The 18,229-nt window shown below is 38.5% G+C and overlaps 2 protein-coding genes across 2 annotated transcripts in view; one reads left to right on the top strand and one right to left on the bottom strand.

The window, feature by feature from the left end:
* The window catches only part of kcnq1.2 (potassium voltage-gated channel, KQT-like subfamily, member 1.2), a 289,633-nt gene extending 279,217 nt beyond the window's left edge, over window positions 1-10,416 (top strand). The window contains exon 20 of the mRNA XM_054777784.1: window positions 9,796-10,416. Coding sequence (XP_054633759.1) covers window positions 9,796-9,819 — 24 coding nt within the window. The 3' untranslated portion in view covers window positions 9,820-10,416. The remainder of the gene's footprint in view (window positions 1-9,795) is intronic.
* Window positions 1-18,229, bottom strand: part of pparab (peroxisome proliferator-activated receptor alpha b) — a 39,973-nt gene that overhangs the window by 4,450 nt on the left and 17,294 nt on the right. Inside the window, exons 2-4 of the mRNA XM_054777788.1 lie at window positions 15,528-15,788; window positions 9,789-9,964; window positions 5,932-6,070 (exon numbers count right to left, since the gene is read on the bottom strand). Coding sequence (XP_054633763.1) covers window positions 5,932-6,070; window positions 9,789-9,964; window positions 15,528-15,738 — 526 coding nt within the window. The 5' untranslated portion in view covers window positions 15,739-15,788. The remainder of the gene's footprint in view (window positions 1-5,931; window positions 6,071-9,788; window positions 9,965-15,527; window positions 15,789-18,229) is intronic.

The raw sequence follows: 18,229 nt of genomic DNA, 5'->3' as shown, positions 1-18,229 counted from the left end.
CTCTGATTTTTATATACTGGCTGAAAATAGCCCTGTAAGAAATTAATTGTTAAGTTGATAAAAAAAAAGTTCGTATCATTAAACAATTCATGGAGATGTTCAAACATTTCATCCAAAAATAACTCTGGTTAGCACTCTCATTTAAACCATGCAAACTTTTATGACCCTGCCTAAAACGCATCGGAATCGAGAATCGTTTGGAACCGAAATCGAAACGAAGAATCGGAATTGGAATCGGGATCGTTCCAATTAATACGGACATACTCAACACGCGTGGAGCACGTAAGAAATATTTGAGCGTGCGTCAGCTGCACTAATTACATATGTGGGGTGCACGTGTGTCCTGTCCTGTTCACCCCCTGATTGACATTGCTCAACAGGTATCCCTTTAAGAAATACGTGTGCAATATGTGGTATTATTACAGTGCCTAATTCAATCATTCGTGTTTTCACCTTTTGGACGCTGGTATGTTATTCTTTCATACAATAATAACTCCCTTCCTTTATTAATGAGCTGCACCACGGGCGTCAAACTCGTTGTCACCGTGGGCCACGTCGCAGTTATGGTTATCCTCAGAGGGCCACGTTTTATAATTCTATTTTAGAAATTTGTGAATAATTAATGATAACTAATAAATAATAAATTTATAACTAATAATAATAAATTAATAACTAATAAATAAATCATTTTAAATTGGATTTGACAACAAAAAAAATATGGTTTTCTCTCAATATTTACAACAAATACATTTAGCAAGAAAGATTGTCTTTTTGATTTAAAATATATTTATATATTTTATTTTTTTGTTAGTAATATTATTTTGTTTTTACTTTAATGTATTATTGTATTATTTCTAGTAAACATAATGGTAAATGTTAATTAAATTATTGTAAACATATGTTTGAAATATTACATTTTTTATATAGTAAGAATATTTTTCTATATTCAAATTTGTACTGTAATTATTTCAATATATTTACATTAAGTAAAAAAAAGATAGAATACATATAAAAATACAATAATGTAAATATAATTTTACAATAGTATAAAAGTAAAATCATGAAAAATAAAGCTTAGAAAAGTAAAGACAAAATGAATATTAATAACAAAATAATAATATATATACAATTTTTTTTTAAATAATATTAAAAGAAGTGTCCTTTTCACATGCATTATTTCAAGGCTTTCACGGGCCACATAAAATTATATGGCGGGCCAAACCCGGCCCCCCGGGCCTTGAGTTAGACACCTGTGAGCTACACCATGGCACACATATTGAGCTTACGTACACATATGGAGCATGGAAAAAATAGTTATTTGATCGCCATGGCGTCTCTTAAGAAAACACTTGTTGATGCTGTTACAGACACGTCCATAGGCGCTGTGGTGTGACATGTGCCTGAACACTCGCTGAATAAGACTTATTTTTCCTGTGAGAGCCTTCAAGGCCTCGCTCAGACGGCCTGATCCCATTTGACTAACGAGATTGGAAGTGAACTGCATTTAACCTCACAGACACACACACACACACACACACACACAATCTACTACTCCTTCACCTATAGATCTGATAGCCAATAAACAGATAAGAAAGGAGTTTCCTCAAGAAATAAAGCACGTGATGCAGGTGTGTGACACCAATCCAGCAGCCGTGCAGCATGAGGGTCCATTAGATAGTTGTCAACAAAGAGGATGGAGCGTGTGAAGGTGTAAAGCTGCACAGCAGGTGCCTGGACAGGAGCCAACTCCAATTAAGTTGAGAGGAAGTGAGTGATGCTTTAAGCTTACAACCAACGCGTCTGTCTGTCAAACGGTCTGTCTGTGACTCCGCCGGGAGGCGTGGCTTAGTCAGTCTACAGTGTACATTGAAGTACGTCATCATCACATGTTTGAAAAGTAGAAAGAAGAAGCTTGTCTTATTTGTCTTATAATCCTACCCCTTCTCCGTTTCTCAGAAATGACTGATGTCATTGATGAAACACTTCCTATGTTGAACATGTACCAGGGTACCAATTTTGAAATAAATGAACTTCCAATCGACCGATACTGTCATCATACTGAGAGCTGTTTCTAATATTTTGACCCAGATACGACCTTACTTTTAAAGCAGGATGACTGTATTTAAAAATTATTCTTATTATGTTGATGTTATGTAAATTATGTTTATTAATAAATTTTTTAGCAATATTGAACTATTACAATTTAAAAACAGGCTATTATTATTTTTGATTATTATTTAAAATTTTTGTAACTGTAAAAAAAAAGTATAATATATCAAATATAGTGTATAAAATAAATATAGTATATATAATATAAAACATAAAAAGTATTTTTTTTTAAACAGCCTAATGATTTTATTTTAGAAGTTATTTTAGAAGTTATTCTTATTATACAAATATTTAAAAATTTTAGAAATTAATCAAGTATTTTTTTTTACTTTAGTAACTGTAAAAACAAACCAAAAGAAAACTATTATTTATATTATCATTATTATTATTACTATTATTATCCATAGTATTTATAATACATATACTCATATTTAAAAACCCCACAATGTAACCAGATTATTTTTACTTAAGTATCTGGGAAAAAAAACCCAAAAATTCTGAGTTTAAAGTCAGTTGATATTATTATTATTATTATTATTATTATTATCATTAGCATTATTGTTATTATTATCATTAGAATTATTACTATTATTATTATTATTACTATTATTATTATACACATATTAACATTTAAAAACCCACAAATGTATCTAGTATTTTAAAAACAAACAAGTTTAAAGTCAGTATATAAAATATAAAAAGTATTTTTTTTTAAACAGGCTAATTATTTTATTTAAAAAAATATTATTATGATTACTATTATTGATGGTATTTATTATACATATTATTATATTTAAAAATCCAACAATGTAACCAGGATTTTTTTTTAAACTTTAGTAAACTTTGTTCACCACCAGACTTGATTACTCTAACGGCATTGTCTACGGACGTCCAAGCAAAACTCTCAAACGTCAGTATATTCAGAACTTTGCCGTTGACTTAAACACACTTGCTCTTATGACCACATCACACCTAGCCTCCGAAACCTCCACTGGCTTCCTTTCACTCCCCAAACGGTACCCTTTGTTCCTCTGACGCCAACCTCCTGTCCCCACCCTCAATGGCCAAGCGCCGAACCTGGGGCAACAGAGACTTTTGCCTCCTCCCTCTGGAACTCCATCCCTTCACTCGCCCGTAGTTGTGCTTACCTGTCTACCTGTAAATCTCATGTTAAAACCCATCTCTGAAAACTTGCTTATAATGTTTAATCCCAAGTTATTCTCATTTTAAGTGTGTATTTCTTGTATTCTTCTGTTTTATGGTACATTGTATTGATTGCATTGCTTGCTCTTTGTAAGTGCCTTTGAGTTTTTACAAAAGCGCTTCAAAATAAAATGTATTATTATTATTTATTTACTGTAAAAAAAAAATCAACAGCTCTTTTTATACTGTCATCATACCTTTCTAATATTCTGATCCATTTATGACCCTATTTTGAAAACAGGATTATTATAATTATTGTGATTATTATCATTATTATTATTCATTTGGAAAACCAGATTATTATAAATAAAAAATATATTATCATCATTATTCATAGTACTTATTATACATATATTAGTATTTGGAAATCCAAAACTGGAACCAGGTTTTTTTAAAAACCCTAAGTGTAAAAAAAAAAAGTAAAACCCTTGACTAAAATCCATATAATATAATATATAATATATATAATTATAATATATAATAATTTCATGCTTAGTTTTGACAGTCACCACACCAAGAGCTTCCTAATATTTTGAACCATATATAACTATTTTGAAAACAGGATGAATATTTTATTTTCAAATAATAATGATTAATATTATTACTATGAAAATATGTTTATCATGTATTTTTTAAAGTATTATATATTTATTTATTATATTATTATTATTTTTACAAATATAATACTTGGAAATTCTAAACGTTTTACCAGGATGTTTTTTTTCTTTAGCGCATATAAAAAAAATACATCAATATATTTATTAAAAAGGCCTATTCAAAAATCTAAATACTTGTACAATAAATTTGTTCTGTAATATATTTTATAACGTTTTTCCCCATTATTGTCCTCATTTGTTTGCTTAGTTGGAAAAAAAAAACCCATGGGTCTGCTGCCTTATAGTGATGCATGCCATTCCTTGCATCCTAAAAGGTTAAAACCATGTGTAGGACACACCTGTATGCAGGTGCAAAAGAATGTTTACTGTATATTTTGATTGCACTTTAGCAAGCTGGTTATGTGAAGATGATTATATATCACCCGAGTCTCCATTATGAGGCATAATGTTACATTTATGTCAAACAGATGCATGGTATTGTCAGGAAGTATCGACAACAGTCAGGTTTGGCTCTCCTATCCACTGCGGGTCGATTCAACCCGAAGGACGAATGGCCAAAATTAGCATTGCTTGCTGCGGTCCCTCTTTGCCGTCTTCATACGAGAGCGCGAGACCTCAAAAGGATCCGATTGCACTCGCGTCTCAAGTCTCATTTCTTTGGTTACACTTCCAGCCGTGAAACTCAAGAGTCACAGGAAGTGGACGCCAGGAAACGGCAACAAAAATAATGTGAGCTGTAGCTTTAAGAGATACTGAAGCAATCAATGAAGTTCACTGCAACCAACGTGGAATTAGAGCACAAAGTGCAGACACAAACGTCATCTTCATGTGTTTCTGAGCGTGTTTCCAATCAGGAAGTTGACCTTGGACGCGGGTCGGCATGCCATGTATGCGCGTGTGTGTGTGTGTGTGTGTGTGTGTGTGTGTGTGTGTGTGTTGAGTCCAGCATTCCAATATGCTGAAGAAGAGCCCTCAAAAAGATAAGACATAAGCCTTCTCTTCAGTCATGTGACCCCTGCCCCTCCTTCCCTGTAATAACTGAGGGTTGAACGGGTTCAAGCATGGCGGTCTGACCTTAACATGACTATGAGGCCAGTGAGATACTCACCGGACACTTCATTAGGAACACCTGCACAAGCAAAAAGCCCTTGATTTCACCAAACATTGGAGTATAGGGCAAAGGCACGTGCATTACTGTACAAAAACAGAGGCAGTATTTGAGCAAAAACCTTCCGCTCAAACCGAATCATGTGGAAACTAAGACATATGAAGGTTTGATTGTATTTCCTGAATGTGAAACCTCGTTATCTACAGCAACTTTTAATGATTTGGAGTGCATGAGAAAGTGGAAGGAAAAAACCTACTTTGCGTTGACCACCTGGTCATTTATGAGCACGTATACGGCGCAACACAGCAGCAACAGAGCAAACCCAAAAAATAAAAACAAGAGGTCGCCTACAGCCACAGCTGTGAATGTTTTTAGACCCGGGGCTAATTACAGGCCGCAGCGGTTATGCACTTTTGCAGAGCACGTGCACATGCAGGTGTAGCTAATTGGGTAAAAAACAGACGGTTAATTATACTACAGTACATTCCGCAGATGTCTCAATTAAAAACTTCCTGTTCAGGTGCAGAACATCTCCGCCTCTTAAAAAGCAGGTTTAATGCTTTGAATGGGAGGAGCTTCCAGGAACAAGCTCCTGTTTCGGTTCACATTTCGCTTCTACCAATAAAAGGAGGACAAAACGTGCAAACGTGACAATAAAGCGCTGCTGTACGAATGTACATTTCATTCATTTTAATGCTTGTGGTTTTGTTTATTAGGTTGTACGGAAGAACTAAGTCAAATAAAAGTTCCAGCGTAATGGCGTGTCTCAACCTGCCGTCTAAGCTCATTACTGCTAATTAGCAGCTCTTGGCATTGTAGTACAGTCGCGGTGCCGTTGTAAGTGGTATGTGTTTAAAAGTGAGCGAGGGAGAGGCTCTGCCTGTTTGGGCTCACCGTTGTGGGACATGCCCACAGACAGGCACTTCTGGAAGCGGCAGTATTGGCACTTGTTGCGGTTCTTCTTCTGGATCTTGCAGCGGCGCTCACACTTGTCGTAGTCCAGCTTGAGACGGATGGTCCTCCGGAAAAAACCCTGCACAAATGACAAAGTGGTTCAATAGACCTGACAGTGGGAAATCAAAGGAACATACTGTACTTGTTACTTTGTTTTACAAAAAAACACACAAATATGCACCGTATTGTTTTCTTTACGCATCCTTGATAAAAGATATAATTTTAAAAAATGGTCACATTTATTTATGTAGCACATTTCCACCTGTTAACTGCCCAAAGTGCTGCAAAGTGCACAAACATACCCAATAATAAAACGTACAATTAAAAATACAGTAAAAGCAATACACAAAATTAATGACAGTAAAAACAATTAAAAAAAGCAATGCCCATGCAGGTTAACCTGTGTTAAAGCCAGTCCATAAAAGTAAGATTTCAATAGATTTAAAATGCTCCAGTGTTTGTACAGATCTGATGTTTAGGGGCAGGCCATGCCAAAGTCTCGAACCTGCGACAGAAAAGGCCCGAGATTTAAGATTAGATCTAGGAGTGGTTAAAAGGAGCTGTGAGCTGGACCCGATTGTTCTAGCGGAAACATGAACAGACAGTAAGTCAAGTATGAAGGAGCTATTTTGTGTCTCATATTCATTTGCTGTATTTTTAGTTCATGTTAGTATTGTTAGTATTACTAGTATTATTTTACAGATGTCATTTTGAACATATTTTATACATACTATATAAATACATTTATATAAGATAATAATTGAAATAAATAATAAATATATATAAATAAGTGATGCAAAATATACATGTACTGTATAACAGGGGTCACCAACGTTTTTCCTTGTGAGAGCTACTTTTACAAAATGAAAATGGCCAAGAGCCACTCATTTTTGTATTTTGCATTTTTATTTTAAACCCAAACAAAGCGAATATGCTTGTTTTACCAGAACATGAACAAAATGCTGGTGTCCACAACTCACATTTTCTATTTCAGAATGCATTTCTTTCTACTGTTCTTTCATTATTAACTGAAAACCTGAATGAAAAGCGGGCTTGCGGGCACCTCATGTGGTCGTGGGGGGCTACCTGGTGCCCGCGGGCACCACGTTGGTGACCCCTGCTGTATAATATATTATTATACATGTATATTATATAATAATACATTATTATTTTTATTAGTAGTAGTAGTAGTAGTAGTAGGAGTAGTAGTAGTAGGAGTAGTTTTTAAAATACTATTATTTTACATTTTCTATGTCGCTTATCCCCATTAGGGTCACGGGTATGCTGGAGCCTATCCAAGCTAACTTCAGGCGAGAGGCGGGGTACACCCTGGACTGGTCGCCAGCCAATGGCAGGGCACATATAGACAAACAACCATTCACACTCACATTCATACCTATGGACAATTTAGAGTGTCCAATTAACCTAACATGCATGTTTTTGGAATGTGGGAGGGAGTACCTGGAGAAAAGACACTCACGCACGGGAAGAACATGCCAACTCCACACAGAAATGCCCAACAGAAATTCGAACCCAGATCTTTCCGATCTCCTGACTCTGTGGCCAACATGCTAACCACTAGACCACCAGCCTATTTTACATACAATAATATATAACTAAATATATAATCTAAATAAATCTAGTATATATAGTATGTAAATATATAGTATATTTTAAATGATAAATACAGAATAAATAAATAATATATTACATGATTTTACTGATTTTTTTTCGGATGGGCTAATTTAGTCACCAAATGTGGTTCCTTGCTCTTTACGTGGGCTGTATATCGGTTGATCCAGCCCCCCATGCAATTACTAAAAAATACTAAAAACATATAAAATGTCAGCAAAGCTGCTACATACAAAGGCCCTATACAGTAAACATAAACATACATAATCATAGGATACATGCTATAATAAAATTGAGTGTGAAACGGATTTCCCCACCCTTTATTTAAAGGGCTACTACAACATTTATACTTAACTACAGCCTGATTAGCAGACACCTTGTGCCATACTACAGACACTTAATCTAATTATTAAGCAAACGAGTGACACTTGAATGCAAGTTAAGTAACACCCGCCTCACGTTAACACTCTCATTCAGTACACAGTACACAGTACACAGTACACACACACGCTGCATGTAAAAACAGGAATGCTATATGCAGCAAAGGGTCCATGTGTTGGCATACACGTAGTGGGGGTCTGCTACTTCCGGGTATAAATTGCGAGCATCACCCTGAAAGCAATTAAAAGGCGTGTGTTGCGCTCCTCCTCAGTGTTGGATTTGACAAAACGCAGGCGCTTCCATGAACCCATCGTACTTCTACAAGACAGAGTGTTGCCATGCTGCCATGAACCCTATGAACGATACTCCCATGACAGTTTGAGACATGTTCAGTGTGTTTGTGTGTGATTGCACTGATGCTGTTTTTATGCAAGTTAGGCATTCCCAGACACAGTGAGGCAAGAACCTCTACGACACTACCGTACAGCTTTGGCTGCTGAACAATAAACTCCAATGAAATGACCTCCTTGCTTCCGTTCATTTCTTCATCCATTTGCCAATCCCATTGAAAGGCGAGCAAAATAAAGCTTAAATAAGGTCATGTTTTAAGTCATTTTTTAACCATAGAAGTGGGAAAAAAAACAAGTTAATCAGTTTCTAATACAATCAAATAGAACCAAAACGACTCATCTTTGAAGAGCATACAGCACATACCTAGTGGTGTTTTTTTATATGTACTGCTTGGGATTAATTAGTCATCATACTGTAAATTAAGGGTATTCGCGTTTGCAGCGATTTTACTATAATGCCGTCCTTTTGATTACATTGTAATTGTAAAGCAAGCACAAAAAATGATTAAAGAAGAAGTTAACCAGTGTGTAATGTTACTATATAAAACTAAAATAAAGCAAAATTACCCATCCTGTCACCTGACGATGCTTTCCAAGTACTGCTGGGATTAATAAGTGTTACGTATTATGTACACCACCAGTCAAAAGTTTGGAGACACGTTCTCATACAATAACATGGTAACGTGTCTCAAAACTTTTGACTGGATGTGTATAATAAGTGTACCAATGTTTGCATGGGTTTTACTTTAATGTTGTCATTTTTTTACACTTCAATCGTAAAGTAAGCAAAAATAACATTCAAATCAAGTACAGGTAATTTGTTGAAGTCATACTTTAACATTATTCATTGGCATGCAAGTGTAAAAAGAAGTTAACAGGTGTGTAATACTACTAAATAAAACCAAAATAAAGCAAAAGTACTCATCCTGTCGTCACAGAATGGTGTTTTCCAAGTACTGCTGAGATTAATAAGTGTTGTGTATCATGTACAACACCAGTCAAAAGTTTGGAGACACTTTCTCATACAATAACATGGTTACGTTTGTAAAAACTTTTGACTGGACGTGTGTAATGGCTTTTACTTTACTTTAACCTTGTCATTTTTTTAAACATTTAAACGTAAAGTAAGCAAAAATAACACTCAGATAAAGTACCATTAATGTTTTAAGTCATATTTTAACATTCACTGTTGGCAAAAAGGGCTCACAAGTAAACAACGCTCCCGTCATATATACAATCTTTGACTCATCTAACTGATCAGTGTTGCACTGTTACATAGATTATCTACGTTAGCGGACAATACGATCAACATGGGAATTGCTTTCCTGAAAAAGAGCCCCGTTCTATGGTTATCATCACACTTTGCCTCTTTGTCATCACTGGTAAATGCAGCTTGTTGACCTGAATCATCGACATCATATGTTATCTTCTCACCTTGCAGCCCTCGCAGGCATGGACGCCGTAGTGGTAGCCCGAGGCTCGGTCGGCGCACACTCGACACTCCAGGCTGAGCAACGACGAGGAGGACGAGGAGGAAGATGAGATGTCCTCCTGGCCCGCCGCCACGCCGTAAACCACAGAAGACGGGCTGGACGCTGGGGTCAGGGCGTCTGCCAAAGAGCATATGTGATTACACATCATGTCATCATGAAGAAGTCACATGTCTAATGTACACATCCGATAACGTTAGGTTAGGTTTTCGCTTGAACGAATACACAATACCACTCAAAAGTTTATTTGTCGAAAGTTTGGAGCCACCTTCCCATTCAAGTACATTAGAAAGTGTCTCCATACTTTTGAATTACAACTTACCTTCACAGTATCTCAGTACAGCCGTCACATTTCAGCAAGCATTTGATTACATCTTTTCAAGGGACAATATTATAGAAAGTACATTTACATATACCGGTACTTTAGATTAGTCAGTGCACAGCTTGTATATATAGCTGTACTAGCCACTGAAAGTGAGCTTTTGCTTCACAAAGTCACAGTACATTCATCTTCCCTCTCAATGAACCGCAACTCACCATGTGCCGGCAGCACTCGTCCAGCCCCAGACTGCTGCCACCGCCATGCTTGACTGTGGACAAAACACGGTTATCTTGCTACTCACTTGTTGTTGCCAAATATTTAGACAATAGTGGCTGTGTTGACGGTAAATCCATACTGCTGTACAAGCTGTACACCGACTACTCTAAAGTATATCCAAGCTTACGGCCTATATAGTTCATGGTTTTGAAATGTACTGTATTTTAGTTGCAACCGACGCTCTTTGTGCCAGAATACTTTGAGACTAATATTAATACTAATACCCTTCTGTGTCTGTAAGTAATGTGTAATGCTATGATACCAGTCTTGTTTAATCAGGACACTAATTGTGTCTTGCTTGGAAATTGTAGCTGCTGCATCAGCCACTGACTAACTAAATACACACATATGATTTTCAGTCTATTTTCAGAAAACTTTTACCACCAAGGGCTGTACGTATGGTGAAAAAAATCAAAGGATGCAGGGGCCACTTTTCCATTTTCTGAGCCAACCCATGTAGACATGCAAAGACGTTACTTAAAAGGAAAAAAAACAGTAAACAGTTTGTGTTATCGGTGAAGTGTATTATTGATAGGATTTTTTTTCTCCTTACGTTACACTTATTTGCTGTTTTTTTTTTTAAATTTTCACAAATATTTAAACTTTCTCCTTGTACATTTTTTCTTGTAATATTATGACCACATTCTCATTTATTATGTATGTCTTATATATTACTGTATGTATGCTACCAGTAAAAGGTTTGGAGACACATTGTCATACAATAATATGGTAACGTGTCCGAAACGATGTATTACAATAATGTTTTTATTCATATTTTAACATTATTCGCCATCAGCCACGCGTAACTAGTGTGTAATACAACTACAAAAATCAAATAAAGGAAAACTAGTCATCCTGTCACCTATGGTTGTGTTTTATAAGTATTGCAGGGATTAATTATGTGTTATTTAAGAAGTGTATTGCGGTTAGCATCTTTTGTTAAAATCATGTACAATCTTTGACTCATCTGAGTGATCAGTCTTGCTCTGTTACATAGGCAATCTACGTTAGGGCCCTGTCACACCTTGACGATTTAGCCAGCTTACGCCAACGTATGAAAAATTTGGCCAAAACGCTGGCGTACGTCAAATAAGTTATGGGTAAGTTTTGTGTATGTTAACAGCACGCGGAAGCACGCCGGCATACGTCGTAGTACGTCGAAGTCGTGCCTGCATAAAACTTTTCGACGTATATCAACGTATGATTCATACGTCACTGTATGCCCACTCAGCTGGGCAGAGGAGAAGCCGTGAAGCCGCTGACTCCGCTCTGTCTGCGAGGAATGAATGAATGAGCGAGCGAACGAGTCAAGGCGGTGAGGCGTTGGACGTACTGCCCGGCCGAGGTCCCGCCCTCGAGACCCATATACCTCACCGTGATTGGTTCGTTCAGCTCCGCACACGACAAGTGCCATTCATATCAAACTTGCGGACCACACGAATATTAATCTTTCATGTTGACGTATTACGACTTGTACGTAACTTACAAGTAACGTGTGTGAACGGGCGTCAACGATCGCATAACTTATTGCCCGCGTATGCGGGACGTATTAATCATACGTTGACATACGTCAAAAAGTTTTATGCAGGCACAACATTTTTGGACGACTTAGACGTACTACAACGTACGCCAGCGTATTGGCCAAATTTTTCATACGTTGGCGTAAGCTGGCTAAATCGCCAAGGTGTGACAGGCGTTGGGCTTTGGGAAAAATTGTGAACACCAGCAACACGCTACGCATTCGTTGATATAAGTTGTCTATAAGTTAGAGAAACGTTCTATATAAGTTACCAATACGTCATGTTTACGTCGAAGTCGTTATAAATACGCTATGTATAAGCCCAAAATTGAAAAAAAAAAAAAAAAAAAAAAAACGTCGGCAGTTCAACGTATGCCATCAAAATGATCACGTCAGGCATGCGCTGCCGAAATCATCAAGGTGTGACAGGGCCCTTAGCGGGCAGGACCATCAACCCGGGAAGGTCTAAAATTGCTTTCCTGCAAAGGGGCCAATATTACAACTTGATAATATTTGGACTTTTTTTTTTATAATTTTAGAACTGTTTCCCAACCTAATTTTCCAAAAATTGCAACTTTGTCCTTGATTTTTTTTGTTTCTCATATTGCAACATTTTTCCTTTAATATTTCAACTTTATGCTATTTATTGTCTTAATATTATGACTTTACTCTCTTAATATTTCATCTTTATTCTTGTAAAATGACCTTTTTCACTTGTAAAATTACCCATTTTTGCTGTTTTTGCCGCACTTTGAACGCCCCTGGCGTACACATTGCCCCCCTCCCATTGGAGTCATATTCTTCTCTGTGAATTTAATATCGTTAGGAGTGGTGCCATGACACTGTGACGATAGCGTGATTATAAATACCGCTAAATGCCACTTACAGTCCAGTGCGTTTTATATGTGTTTTTTCTTCACGGACAACACACTCCATGTGATGGCCACCCGTTTCCATGATGAGAAAGGAACGGACCAAAAATAGTCCCAAACAGTGGCACTATTAAGTCATTCTACTCAGACGGGGATCAGACAAAAACTCCTAACGCTCTCACTTCCTGCCTCTCTCACACGCTCCATTGTTGTCCTAAATGATTGTCTTTCTCTACCGTCTTCAGTGTTGCATAATTTGGCGGCGCGACCATAAATTCTGCCACACTGTCTGTCGCCCGTCTATTCAAGAACCAAACAGGAGCTGAGAGGACGTTTCCCGAGAGGTGGTTTGGGCTGGCCGAAGAATGTGGTGGTGGGTGGGGGATGGGGATTCCATGTTGGCGGTATGAGGATATGAAGTCCCAGTGAATGGAGAATCAAGTCATTTTCAAATGAACACTCCCGGCTGAGGTTTTCTTACTACGTACACTAAATGCACTAAATGGGACATATCTCCTAATGACTCAATACAATGGTGGGAAAAAGTGTTTGCCTCCTTCCTGATTTCTAATTTTTTGCATGTTTGTCACACTTAAATGTTTCAGGTCAAACAAATTTAAATATTAGTCAATGACAACACACAAAAAGCAGGTTTTAAATGAAACATTTTATTATTAAGGGTGAAAAAAAATCCAAAGCTACATGGTCCTGTGTGGAAAAGTGATTGCCCCCTAAACCTAATAACTGGTTGGCCACCCTTAGCAGCAACAACTGCAATCAAGCGTTTGTGATAACTTGCAATGAGTCTCTTACACGCTGTGGAGGAAATTTGGCCCACTCATCTTTGCAGAATTGTTGTCATTCAGCCACATTGGAGGCTTTTCCAGCATGAAGCGCCTTTTTAAGGTCACGTCACAGCATCTCAATAGGATTCAGGTCAGGACTTTGACTAGGCCACTCCAGGGTCTTCATTTTGTTTTTCTTCAGCCATCCAGAGGTGGACTTGCTGGTGTGTTTTGGATCATTGTCCTGCTGCAGAACCCAAGTTGCTTTCAGCTTGAGGTCACCAACAGATGGCCGGACATTCTCCTTCAGGGTTTTTTGGTAGACAGCAGAATTCATGGTTCCATTTATCACAGCAAATCTTCCAGGTCCTGAAGCAGCAAAACAGCCCCAGACCATCACACTACCACCACCATATTTTACTGTTGGTATGATGTTCTTTTTCTGAAATGCGGCGTTACTTTTACACCAGATGTACTGGGACACAAACTTTCCAAAAATTTCAACTTTTGTCTCGTCAGACACACAGAATATTTTCCAAAGGTCTTGGGGATCATCAAGATGTTTTCTGCAAAAATTGAGATGAACTTTAATGTTCTTTTTGTTCAGCCGTGGTTTTGGTCTTGGAACTCTGCCATGCAGGCCGTTTTTGCCCAGTGTCTTTCTTATGGTGGAGTCATGAACACTGGCCTTAACTGAGGCAAGTGAGGCCTGCAGTCTTTTAAGACCTCTTTACCACTGTTCCATGTTTTCACCATTTGCGGATAATGGCTCTCACTGTGGTTCGCTGGAGTCCCACAGGTTTAGCAGAGGCTGTATAACCTTTTCCAGACTGATTCTCCCTTAATAATTAAAAGTTTTACTTAAAAACTTCATTTTGTGTTCAGCTGTGTTGTCATTGACTAACATTTAAATTAGCTTGATGATCTGAAACATTTAAGTGTGACAAACATGCAAACAAATCAGAAATCAGGCGTTTCAGTCCATAATTCTGAATACTTAGTGGCTTTTGCTCCAGAATACTCCACGCTGCTTACAACAGCACTTTCTCTTTAAACCACATTGTAAACTTCAGCTTTACAGATGCCATGTCTGCTCTGCAGGCGCCGTTTGTGAAGGGAACAACGTCCTCATGACTCCAGTCATAGTAAAGTTCATGACTTGTTGTTATTCATTTCCTCATGGCGGAAAAAAAAGGAAGTGTCAATTTGTGGTGCAGTATTTATTTATCCAAGTGGAAGGCCATTAACTGGGGTCTGGTGTCTTTTAGAGTGTCGGTCACAATTTGTAGAGATGCATTTCAAAGGAAATGATCGTAATCATTTTTCCTTTTGCCATTTTTTTTCCACAAGTAGAAATAAAGGAAGTGTCATGTGTTTTCATTTGAGGTGTGGTGTTTATTTATTCAAGTGGATGGCAATTAATCGAGGTCCGGCGTCTACCAGAGCGGAGGTCACAATTTGTACAAAAGCATTTCAATAACAATAATAATTTTTCACTTTTTTCCATTTTTTCCCATAAATTTCTGGATGGGAAAAAAAAGGAAGCCTCGATTTGAGGTGTGGTGTTTATTTATCCAAGCGAGGTATTTATCCAATTGGGGTCTGGTGCCTCTTAGAGCGGAGGTCACAATTTGTACAGATAGATTTCAAGGATAATAATCAGAATAATACATTTTCATTTTGCTAATTTTTTCCACAGGGGGAAATAAAGGAAGCGACATGTTTTGATTTGCGGTATGGTGTTTTCTTTATCCAGGTGGATGGCAATTAATCTGGGTCCACCATCTATTACAGCAGAGGTCACATTTAGGTCCTGACCTCAACTGCAACTGCAATTCCCAAATCAGTGACTTAAGACCTCGCAAATGCATAAATGAGGAAAAATTTACCCCCAAAAAGTTTTCCTCACCAAAGACGGTGGAACCCTCGGAGCCGTTGCTGGACGACTGGTACTCGGGGACGTCGTAGGAGCTGAGTGTGCTGCTGTCGATGGATTGCGAGATGTCGTGCAGCTCCTCCATGCCGCCGATGAAGTCATCATCAGTGGCACATAGCGGGCTGCCCAGCACGGACTCCTCCAGGGGTGAGGGGGGGCGGTAGTGGCTCTCAATGTCGACCATAATTGCCGCGGAGCTGGGAGGGGCTGCTGCCGGCGAGCTCACTCATCAGACTGGAGGTGATGCAGGAAACAAAAAGGGCGGTAAACACACAATTTTGAATACTCTATGCGGTCCAAACACCCTATTGCCCTCCAAATGTTCCTACTTCCAGGGGGAAATCTACTCCTTTTTACTTATATTAAGCACTTTTATTTCATTTCCCCCCATTTTTTCCTTTATATTGAGTGCTTTTAAAAAGGTCCCAAAATTGTAAAAAAAAACAACAAAAAAACCATGCAGGCTTCACTACACATCTTAAAACAAAGCCTGGAATTAGCCAGCTATCTGTCATTCAATTTAATCATTTTGTTTTCCTCCGGCAAATAGGCTAACCTAGCATGATGTTGGTGTTAAAATGTAATGTTAGCGCTTTACTGTCACATAGCTATGCTAGTGTCGCTAACGTCTGCGTCCTCCCGTCCCACTCCTTAATGCTACAATGTGAGTATGTGAGAAATTCAATCTATTACATTTGACAAGTACAGAGTTACCGTGTATATGTCAAAATTGGACAGCACTTTTTGGAGACACACAGCTCTTTAGCATTAACGCTTCACACACACACGTGCACACACGCAACGGCATGTTCCCAGTAGGGCTTACTAAAAGTACTTTTAAACTGCTGAAATCCCATCTTTCCCATTTTTATGAACTTATTTAATTAGAATTTTATTATTATTTTTTTAATGATCTAAAATTGGTGAAAAATGCTATACTATAGTATAGTCGCGCAGGTACAGCAACCTCATAATGCAGCAGAGAGAGGACCGAGACAGCTAAAGGGACATTCAGAAGGAGGAATGTAGGTCACTGGGCTGGCTGGGGCTGCACTCAGAGAAGGGAACCGGGCCTACAGGCTTGAGGAGCTCCGCTTGAAAAGACACGTGTGCCTTCCACCACAAACTTCAGACCTCCGCATGTAAACTAGGTCAGTCTTCAGTAAGCCCCTTCCATCAGGCCCCGCTAAGTCCATCAGATGTGGGGGCGGTTATGAAGCGATCCGATCGCAGCTGCTGCACTTTTGCACACGCTTGCGTTTGACCTCAGATTGCTTGGAAAGTTTCAGCGCGCTCGCTGCATTTTTCTTTATGAAAAGCCCGATGACAGGAATCTGGAAAGGTATTCCATTGGAGCAGCCTCCGACGCAGCGTGTGGATAACTGTCAACTGCTTTAGGGCAAAGGAGAATAAACACACCTCTCTGCCATGACAGCATCCTAGCTGGTCGGTGGAGGGAAACAATGGAACATTTTTAGGCAAGACACATTGAGTGTTTTTAGGCTATTTATTCAGGGACGGAACCAAATTACAATGCTTGGTAATATATATATATATATATATATATATATATATATATATATATATATATACACACTCCTGATCAAAATCTTAACACCAGTGAAAAAATTGCTAGAATTTGCATTTTGCACATTTGGATCTTAATGAGGTTTTAAGCAGAGCTACAATATGCAAAAACAAGAAGGGGGAGTGAGACAAAAAGCACTTTGAAAAAGTCATTGATTGAAAACAACAGTTAAACTGAAATAGAGCTGATAAACAGATCACCTGATCAAAAGTTTAAGACCACAGACCATAAAAGACAAAATCTGATCAAAATGTTCATTTTCTGTCAGGCATTCACACTGTCATGCCCTCCTGATGGCTAAAGCTAAGAAGCTTTCTCTTTTTGAACGTGGTCGGATTGTCGAGCTGCATAAGCAAGGCCTCTCGCAGCGTGCCATGGCTGCTGAGGTTGGGTGCAGTAAGACAGTCATTCTACATTTTTTTTAAAGATCCTGAGCATTATGGAACAAAAAAGTCAAGTGGTAGACCCAAAAAAATCACACCTGCGCTGACCCGGAGAATCCGATTGGCTGTCCATCAAGACACAGGGCGGTCTTCCACCCACATTAAGGCCCTTACTGGTGCCGACTGCAGCACAATAACCATCAGACGGCATCTGCGGGAAAAGGGTTTATAAAACAAAAAACTAATTCAAAGCCCTCGTCTCCTTCAAAGCCACAAAAGTGCCCGTTTAGACTTTGCCAGGGAGCATCAAACATGGGACATTGAAAGGTGGATAAAAGTTTTATTCTCTGATGAGAAAAAAATGTAACCTTGACGGTCCAGATGGCTTCCAACGTTACTGGCATGACAAGGAGATCCCACCTGAGATGTTTTCTACCCGGCACGGTGGAGGGGGGTCCATCATGATCTGGGGTGTTTTTCCATTCAGTGGAACACTGGAGCTTCAGGTGGTGCAGGGTCGTCAAACGGTGGATGCCCACTGTACGTCCAGATGTTGCAGCGGGCATCCCTCATGACTGAGGGCCCTCGTCTGTGTGGTAACAGCTGGGTTCTTCAACAGGACAACGCTGCAGTTCACAATGCTGGCTTGACCAAGGACTTCTTCAGGGAGAATAACATCACTCTTTTGGACCATCCTGCATGTT

This window comes from Dunckerocampus dactyliophorus, chromosome 5 (genome assembly GCF_027744805.1).
Source record: "Dunckerocampus dactyliophorus isolate RoL2022-P2 chromosome 5, RoL_Ddac_1.1, whole genome shotgun sequence".
NCBI lineage: Eukaryota > Metazoa > Chordata > Actinopteri > Syngnathiformes > Syngnathidae > Dunckerocampus > Dunckerocampus dactyliophorus.
The sequence above is the reverse complement of the archived record's forward strand: the minus strand, read 5'-3'. Positions and strand labels throughout refer to the sequence as shown.